Here is a 9899-nt window from a genome sequence, read left to right as displayed (position 1 = left end):
TTTTTTTTTTTGCACAGGTTTTTAGTCAGTGTTGACAGTGAAGTTTAAAGAGCCCTTTAAACAGTGGCTGTGAGTTTGGCCACTTAACCACATCGTGGAAACGCCTCTCCCCTCAACCTGGACGTGGATTTTATTAATTTCTGATGGGGGGGATGTGATAAGGGCTTTAATTCTCTGCTCAGAGCCCCAGTGAGAGATCTGCCTCTGAGATCTCTTCCCTCTTTTTTTTTTATTGCTCTTTATGTGACAATATGACATTGTTCCTGTGGTTCTCATTAAAGCGCCATTCGCTATCTGCTCAGGAAATGACTCTCGTATTATCTCTCTCTCTCTCTCTCTCTCTCTCTCCATCTCTCCCCATCTCTCTCTCATCCGCACGCGGTTGCCTGGCAACTTGGGTACCAAAAGAGGAGGGGGATGGAGGGAGGGAGGGAGGGAGGGAGGGAGAGGGGAGGAAATGTGTGTTTTATTATTATTAAAGCTCATACAATGGTTGTGAGTTGTGTTTGACTCAGAAGCAGGACATGAAACAGCCTCCAACCTGCCCCACCGCCCTCACCCCAGCCCGATATAACTTGCTGTTCAACATGTACCTGCCAGGTACACCCTCTCCCTCTCTCCCCTCTCTCTCTCTCTCTCTCTCCTTCTCTTACTGATTCACTCCCTCTCTCCTTCACCGTCTCCCCCTTTTCTGCACTGCTTCGTTCTCTCTCTCTCATTCTCTCCCTCTCCTTCATTCCCCCCCTCTCTCTCTCTCTCTCTCTGTTTCATTCTCTCCATCCCCTTCTCTCTCTTCTTTACTGCCTCTTTCTCTTCTTTACTGTCTCTGCCTCCTTCTCTCTCTCCTTTACATTCTTTCCCTTCTCTCATTCTCTCTCCCTCTCTCTCTCTCTCTCTGTGTGTCTCTCCTGCCAAAGTTTCCTTCTATTCAGCACATTTCTTTCTTTAACTCACTCTCATACATTCTCTCTCTCTCTTTCACTCTCTCTCACCCCTTCTCTCTCTCTCTCTCTCTCTCACCTGAATGCTGTAGAGACGTGTCTGATCGCTTTTGCCCTCTTTCTCTGCCTCTTCGGGTGCTTTATAACGAGAAAAAAAACCTTCTGATGTCGGAAGTGAGTTTACAGGCTTTTCCTGAACGTGTTTCCTGAACGGGGAGAAAGTTTAATAATAATAATAATAATCATCATCATAAAAAAAAACCTCCGACAGAAAAAAAAAAGGGGCTGAAAAATCGTACGTCGGGAGAGAACCTTTAATCCTCTCCTCCAACCCATTTGATTTCAATCCATCACTTCATCCCATTTTTTTATTAAAAAAAAAGCAAAACAGGGATTATTTAATTGAAAAAAATAGAAATCCTTCACTACATGAAGCTGTTTGGAGCAGGAGGGCGGCTCGTCTGCGTCTGATTTTAATTAATATTAATTTATTTCTCTGCTTTAATCCCTGAAATCAACTCTTTCTCTCTGTCTCTTTAGACACAGGACATGATAATTTGCTGAAGGAAGGGAAGAGTGGGACCTGGGGAGGTATCAGTCCCGGGGTGCAGAAAGGTAAGTCGCAATTATCATTAGTTATTAATAATATTATTAATAATAATGCGTTATTATTTAGAATGATTCATATTTAGGGCAGGACCCCCCGGGGAAGGCGAAACCCCAGGCAAGTTTCCTTACTCCGCACGCCTCTGTTTACCCAGCGGTAAGCAGGAACCCCGATCGCTTTCTGCGGAGTAATAATCCCTCCAGAAAATAATTTGGTCGCTCGGTCCATCATTATTTGCTTATTATTTTTTGGGAGGGATTATTACACCCAGAAAAGCGATCCGCCAATCGACTAACAACCGGGTTCCCACCGACTGCCGGTAAACACCGTGTGGATAAGGAAACTTGCCTGAGGTTTCGCCCCTGACCCGCCCGGGTATCAAACCCGGATCCTCTCGCTCGCTCGCGAGGCGGACGGTCTGACCATTATGCTATAGGGCTCCACTCGCTCTGTTTTATCGGAGTCCACGGAACAATTTCCCTTCTCTTTTTTTTTGTCGGTGTCAATGGAGTGAGAATGGGAGAGTGAATTGTTATCATTAGTATTGCTTAGTTGACAATGTTCTACATAATAATAATAATATTAATAATAATAATAATAATCCTTGCATTTGATACAGCATCTTATCACATCTTCGAGACATCTCAAAGCGCTTCACGAAATATAGTGTAAAGTGAATTAACTGTGTATTTTGTGGGCGAAACAAGGTGTATTGTTATATTATTTATGATTCTATTATTATATTATACACTTACTATGCAAGCATTTTACTTCGTTGCTGTTTGCGTGACATTGTTCTGTGGAAATTGGCTGCAGTGTTTGCCTACAAAATATTGCGGTAAAGTAATTATTATTTATTAGTAATAGGAAAGCACATTAACACAACCCTCTGGTGTGAAAGGTGCTATACCAAATGCTAGGAATATTCTTCTTCTTCTTTATTTCATTTACTTTTCCAGATTATCGCCCACTCTTTGAGACCGTGTGATTAATGTAGCGTTGCCTGGCTTTTGTCTGTATTGTTTTGAAGTTAACGTTACTGGCACAGACTGTTTCTGTGTCCCTTTATTTTGCATTACAAATCCCTTCACGCTCTGGCACCTCTCTACCTCTCCGACCTGCTTACTCCCCAACCCACTACCCACCGCCTCTGCTCGGTTGGCTCTGTCCTCCTGCTTGTCCCCAGTGCCCTGCGTTTCACCATCGGTGGCCGCGCTTTCAGCCACTACCCCTCACCCCCCCCACCACCCAAATCTTTGGAACTCTCTCCCTCAATCCCTCTGCCCCGCCCCCTCCTTCCCCTTTTTCGGATCAGTAGCACTGTTCGAAAATTCAATCCACAGCTGTTTGTGGGGACGCTGCTGTGCACAATTGGCTGCTGGTTTCGTCCACAAAATACACTGTCACTACCCTTTATCGTATATCCTGTGAAGCACTTTGAGAACGTCTCGACGATGTGATAAGGCACTGTATCAAATGCGAGGATTATTATTATTGTTTGAAGGAGAGACTCAGCGTGTCATTGAGATGTCTCAAAGCGCTTCCCTGGATCGGCAGTTCCCCTGATGCCCACTTTGCCCTCTTCTCCCCCACACCCCCCACCACCCCCTTCACTCTCTCTCCGTAGGCAGTGGGCAGATCCAGCTGTGGCAGTTCCTGCTCGAGTTGCTGTCGGACAGTGCCAACGTGAGCTGCATCGCCTGGGAGGGCACCAACGGGGAGTTCAAGCTGACGGACCCAGACGAGGTGGCGCGGAGGTGGGGCGAGAGGAAGAGCAAGCCCAACATGAACTACGACAAGCTGAGCCGCGCCCTGCGCTATTACTACGACAAGAACATCATGACCAAGGTCCACGGCAAGCGATACGCCTACAAGTTTGACTTCCACGGGTTGGCGCAGATCTGCCAGCCCTCCAGCACCGAGCAAGCTCTCTACAAGTTCCAAACCAACCTCACCCACATTCCCTTCGCTGGCATCCCCAAACTCAACTTAGTCACCTCCAATGTCTCCCCTTCCAGCTTCTCGTATTGGTCGGGCTCAGCTCCAACTCTCTATCCCGGGCATAGCCTCCAACCGCCTCCGCCCTTCAGCCCAGTCACCACCTCCCACCTGGGCGCCATCGGTAACCTCGCCAACATCAACAGCCACTATCATTGAGCTGCCTAACGCTAAGGGGGGGGGGGGGGGGGCAAAGACGCCACGATTACCCACTCTAATCGTGGTAATCATGCATTAATCATGGAAGTAATAACACTAATAATCCTTTATAGCACTTTATCACATCGTATGTACTGTAAAGCGTAGTGACTGTACGTTTTGCGGGCGAAACGCGGCAGCCGGTTGCGCACAGCAGCGTCCCCCACAAACAGTCGTGGATTGAGCGACCAATTCTCCTTTTTGTTGGAGGGATTATTACTCCCAGAAAGTGATCCCCCAATCGACTACCAACTGGGGTTCCGCTTCAATGCTCTAATTGCTGTGCGCAATTTGGTTGCCGTGTTTCGCCCCCAAAAATACGCAGTCACTCCACTTTACAGCGTAGCCTGTGAGGCGCTTTGAGACGTCTCAAGGACGTGATGAGACGCTGTATCAAATGCAAGGATTATTATTATTATTATTATTAATATTATCACCACGTTGGCACAGGGGCATCCAGTGACGAGTTGAATCCTAATGTAAATAAGGGGAGTGTCTTTTTTTGAGGGGGTGGGGGGGGGGAAGTGTTTCAGCCATCAATTGCTTGTAGGTTAAACACGCGGACTGAGCAAAGGGTTTGACCCCTTCACCGCTGCCTCGACCACTCATTCGCTGCCGGTGAAATAAGACCGAAAGTTACTCTCACTGTTCTGTTCTGTAAAGCTATGGACAAACCGTCAGCATTGTTCAGGTTCTCTGTGTGTGTGTGTGTGTGTGTTTATGATTGTGTTGTGTTTTTGTTTGAAGACATAAGACTCCAGCAGTTACCCCAATGCACACCCTGGGGTCAGGACATCAGTATCGTCACTGGGGGCAGGGAACCCTCCCGCTCCGTTCCTGCTAACCCCGCGGCCCAAGCCCTAACGGGGAGGGTGGTCCTAGCTGCACAAACAGCAGGAAAGTTTGGCCAGACATTGATCTCAATGGGCAAGCTGTGTGGGTTCAGCTGGTTAGACTCCAGCAGATACCCCAACGCACACTCTGGGCTCCCCCCGCCACCCCCTCACCAAGCCTTGGCTCTTGCCAACCTGCGCCTAATACTCTCTGGAATTAGGTAAACTGGGAGAGAGGAGAGAGAGAGAGAGAGAGAGAGAGAGATTCCGACAATCTATCTCTGGGGTTTCTATGTGGAGGTGGGAGGCCTCTTGAGCAGCGGTGATGGGTGTCTTAAGAATCCAAAAGCAACAGAATTGTGGGGTCTGATGGGTTTCCGCTATTCCTAGAGAGCTGTTGATGGGACAGACTGACTGATATTATAAACGGTCTCGCTGTATTTCATATGTGACTCGCGCTTTTCACGAAGTCGGCACAGACACGACGGGCCGAACAGCCGTCCCTCTGTGCTGTATAATTCTATGATCGTGTGCGAGGCTTTGCTCTGCAGTGTGTGTCATTTTTTTGTACATATTTAATGTGAAACCGGTTGGTTCCTTTTGCGTGATGTCTCGGGTGATGTCTGAAGTAAAAGCAACGCTATGTTCCAGGTGTGGTCACTTTATTTGCTGGTGAAATAAACCCACGATGTTACGTTTCAAATACGCAGCCCCGCTAGGTTTGTGGGTCAGTCCGGCGCAGTGGGTAAAGCTCTCGTCTCCGAGTCAGGGTCAAGCGCCCCCACATAGTCTAAGATGACCCTCCGGTGGGACGAAACCTCAATCAAGTTTCCTTACCCCACCCACACCCCTCTGTTTACCCAGCAGTAAGTTTCACCAACAAAATTATACCCAGCAGTAAGTAGGAACCCGGTTGTTAATCGATTGGCGGATGGCTTTCCGGGGGGTGATACTCCCACCTCATTAAAATAATAATAATTTGGTCACTTAATCCACGACTGTTTGTGCCACGTCGCTGCGCGCAATTGGCTGCCGCGTTTCACCCACAAATTATACAGCCAGTGCACTTTCCAGTCTATTCTGTGAAGCGCTTTGAGGCGTCTGAACGCGAGATCAAAACGCAAGGGTTATCATTTATTATTAATAATAAATTCAGACTGGAAACGAGATGACTCCGAGGAGACGCTTGTAGATAGAGACGGACATGAGCTGCTAAATGTCCTACAGAGAAACATTTTCAGTCACTGAAAACAGCCGAAGGCTTGGAGTCAAAGAGCGCGGGTTCAGGGTGTGAGAGGTCAACGTCAGGACAGACACCAGGAAGTATTTCTTTACACCGATGGGAATTTAAAGGTTGGAGCAAGGTCACCAGGAAGGGTGGTTGAGGTCAGGACACTGGGACTCATTTAACCAACGGGTTGATGGGAGGATAAGGGTGGCTGGTGGTAGATGCTGGAAGGATGAGATCAAATGGGTCAAAGGACCTTCTTCATCCAAACCCATCGCTTGAGCTTGTGGACCAGTAGGGAAGAGTTTGGAAAGGAAAGCTTGGCCCGGTGCCAATATTGTGCCATTAGATGTCAGAGAAACCATTCCGAATGGGCCCCAAAACCCGGAGGCACTCTTTTCCCAGGAAACACCGGAATGGAACGGGAGTCGGGAATAAGTCCTCTCGACGCGAACCAATCCCTGGATGTAGGCGCAGTGAGTAGAATATATTCTTAAAGTTGACCTCGGCCTTGCCCCACTTCCTTCCAGGTCACGCCCGACCGTGGACCGTGGCTCAGTGTCGAGCTCCATCACTGGGACTCTGCCCTGAGTGGAGGGGCGCTGTGTAAATGCAAGTTGTTGTTGTTGACTTTGAGTTAGTAAGGCAGCCTTGCTGATTAAATGCCTTGTGACCTGTGCATCAGCCTGGTTCAGTGGTAGCGCTCTCTCTCTCTCTCTCTCTCTCTCGTCTCTCAGACAGAAGGTTGTGGGTTCAAGCCCCCACGTCAACAATCCCCCAAATAAAATTGGTCACTAGTTTTATGGCTGTTTGTGGGACGCCGCTGTGCACAATTATAAAATTAATGGTGAAATCTTAGGCTGGTTTCCTTCCTCCTCACGCCTCTGTGCGTATTTATTTACACATATTTACCCAGCGGTAAGTAGGAACCAGCTTGTTCGTTGATTATAATACAAAATTACATTTGTATAGTGCCTTGCATTTGATATCGTGCCTTATCATGTCTTTGAGATGCCTGAAAGCGCTTCACAGAATATACGGTAAGGTGTAGTGACTGTGTGTGCATTAGCTGCCGCATTTTGCCCCTCAAAACGCACAGTCGATCCACTTTACTGTGTATCCTGTGAAGCGCTTTGAGACGTCTCGAAGAAATTATAAAACGCTGTATCAAACGCAAGAATTATTATTATTATTATTATAGGGTTAAGAAAGGTATTTGCCACCAGAGGTCGACAGACGCCACTGTTACAGCCATAGACACATACATTCCAGTGGTGACATGAGCCGCCTGCAAACACATTGACGACATCCACACAAAATGGCATCTCTCTCTCTCGCTCTCTCTCGCTCTCTCTCTCTCTCCCCACCCCACCTTTGTCTTTCTCCGTAATCCAAGGATTTATCTGTCTGTAGGCCTATCTCTCAATCTAATAAGAATAATAATACCTTGCATTTATACAGCGCCTTTCGAAAAAAATAAGGGACTTATTAAGTGCCTTAGCGAATAGCAATTGATTTGGAAAGACAGTGAATGCTATTATGGAGACAAATGTGGCAGCTGATATGAGCTCGTGACGTGCCATGAAACATCAATGAGATTTGCGCTCTCTCTCTCTTTATACCTCTGGTTATTTATGTATCTTTCTTTCGATCTATCTTTCTGGCTCTTTTTGGTTTGCTTTCTGCAGCAGCCGCTCTTTCCGCCGGTCTGTCTGTCTTGTTCGTCTGTCTGTCTGTCACTTTTTAATCTTTCTCTCTGCCTCCCTCCGCCTCCCTGGCTTTTTCTTACTTATTCCATCCTCTGAATCGCTCGTTCACTCCCTCTCCACCTTTAAAGCCCACCTTAAAACCTCTTTGACCATATTTTTGGTCACACCTTCTCCCCCCTCTCACCCACCCTTTCAGAACCCCACCTCCCTCTTGTCTTGGTTGCCCAATCAATTGTGCCAGACCTACTTGTGGAGTCCAATCGTGTAGTGGTTCGAGGACCTGTGTTTGATTCCCGGGCAGGGCAAAACCTTCGGCAAGTTTCGATTAACAACCAGGTTCCTACTTAATGCCAGAGGCATGTGTGTGTGTGTGTGTGTGTGTGTGTGTGGAGTAAAGAAACTTGCCAAGGTTCCTCACTGACCCGCCCGGGAATCGAACCCGGGTCCTCTTGCTTGCGAGGCGAACGCTCTAACCACTAAGTACGGGAATCCACACGCAACGAAAAAGGCGTTTCACAGTCAAGTCTTATGTAACCAGTCGCCTTAATACATCGGATTGCTTCTGCCCTTCTGGTAAGCCTGGCTCACGCTGCAAGATCTGGTGTTGTTACGTAACCCCCTACACACACACACACACATACGCATTAATTGGTTCATCCACAACGGTAGCAACAATTCTTTAATCTGGCGGCCTGTTCTCTTTGCCACACCAATCCTCGCTCCCCTGACAACGCCACCGTCATTTACTACCCACTTATCTAACGCCTGGCACAGTCGCCCCCGGCTGCGCTCACAGTCACAGGCTCTGAGTGAACGACTGGTTTTTAATCTGATTGTCCAGACACCAGACCAGTCGCTGGGGGCAGGGAATGCTCCCACTCAGCTCCTGTTCACCCCGCAAGCCAAAGCCCTAAGGGGTAGGGTGGTCCTAGCTGGACAAGCAGCGGGAAAGCTGGCCAGACAGCAATATCAATGGCCAAGCTGCTCAGCATTAGCTGTGCAGTTTTAGTATTTTGTGGATGATAAGCGGCAGCCGATTGTGTCCCACAAACAGTCGTGGATTAAGTGACCAGATTTTGATTTGGGGCGCGGGGGGTGGGGGGGGGGGGGCACGAGGGAGGGATTATTACACCAGGAAATTAATATAGAGTCAATGTCTGATGATAATTAACACTAATATCAGATGATTTTTCACCGGAATAGACCGATTTAATGCAAACTGAGATTTCATTAGAATAGAAAGGCTTAATATCAGATGAGATTTGACTGTTTAGGAGGGATCTAAGGGAGGATTTTAAAATCCTGAAAGGTTTTATGAGGATAACCAGTGACTGATTAGTGACTCCCACTGGAGAATAAACCGGGAACAAGTCAGTGGGAACCCAGCCTTGTCACTGGGAGAGGTAAAGAGAAATAAATAATTTGGTCACTCGATCCACGACTGTTTGTGGGACGCTGCAGACGCAAAGATTATAACTAGGAGGTGTGGGATATCTCTCTCTAATGTGGGCAAAATACCCAGTCACTTTACGCTAAAATCCTGCGAAGCGTTTGAGACGTCTTGACGAGCTGATGGAAGCACTTTATCAAGTGCAAGGATTATTATTCGAGAGTGTCAGCACAAGCTGAGGTTATAACTTTAATACGGGAATGGGACACGTGTACTTAAAGAAAACAGCATAAAGGGATGCAGGGAGGGAAGGGAGGGCGGGGAGAGCAGGGGATGGGGGTGAGAGTACAGAGGTCCAGCGGGGGAGCGAGCCCCGGCACACAGTCAGCTTCGCAATGACAACTCTATTCTGAGTGTTGCTCTGACGAGATCAAAGGGAATTACTGGATTACTACTCTGGCCAAGCACAGACCGAGGATTTAACAAATGACCTGATTCGCTGTGTTTTAGTGTCCGTGTAACTTGATGTTTGAAGCTAAATATACAATGTCGATTCTCTCTCTCTCTCTCTCTCTCTATTTCTCTATCTCACTCTCGCTAACTCTCCATCTCTCTCTCTTTCTCTCTCAGTCTCTCCCTCTTTGTTTATCTCGTTCTTTCTGTCTCTCTCTCTCTCTCTCTCTCTCTCTCTGAGTCGTTCTCTTTGTCTCTTTCTCAGTCTGTCCGTCTGTCTGTCTGTCTGTCTGTCTGTCTCTCTCAGTCTGTCTCTCAGGGGCTCTCTCGTCTCTCAATCTCTTTCCCTCAGTGTCTCTCTTTGTTTCTCTCGCGGTCTTTCTCTGTGTGTGTGTGTCAATCTCTCTCTCACTCTCTCTCTGCTCTCTCTCTCTCTCTCTCCATCATCCTCCTGTGTCGGAATCACACACACACACACACACACACCAAACAAACACCCACACAAATGACAAACCAGTGCGGTTCAAATAAAATTTCCATCA

General features: G+C 47.6%; 1 protein-coding gene across 1 annotated transcript; it reads left to right on the top strand.

Moving 5' to 3' along the window:
• Positions 1 to 551: 551 nt before the first annotated feature.
• On the top strand, positions 552 to 3705 carry fev (FEV transcription factor, ETS family member). The gene is made up of 3 exons (XM_042336438.1): positions 552 to 600; positions 1482 to 1556; positions 3176 to 3705. Exons 1-3 carry the CDS (start codon positions 588 to 590, stop codon positions 3703 to 3705), a joined length of 618 nt encoding a protein of 205 aa, XP_042192372.1. The 5' UTR covers positions 552 to 587.
• The last annotated feature ends 6194 nt before the right edge of the window (positions 3706 to 9899 follow it).

The sequence above is a fragment of the Callorhinchus milii genome, unplaced genomic scaffold, assembly GCF_018977255.1.
Source record: "Callorhinchus milii isolate IMCB2004 unplaced genomic scaffold, IMCB_Cmil_1.0 Scaffold6, whole genome shotgun sequence".
Lineage (NCBI taxonomy): Eukaryota > Metazoa > Chordata > Chondrichthyes > Chimaeriformes > Callorhinchidae > Callorhinchus > Callorhinchus milii.
This window is presented reverse-complemented; position numbering and strand designations above follow the sequence as displayed.

Coding starts and splice junctions, on each gene's coding strand:
- fev (XM_042336438.1), top strand. Junction 1,557..3,175: donor CAGTCCCGGGGTGCAGAAAG/GTAAGTCGCAAT, acceptor CTCTCTCCGTAG/GCAGTGGGCAGATCCAGCTG.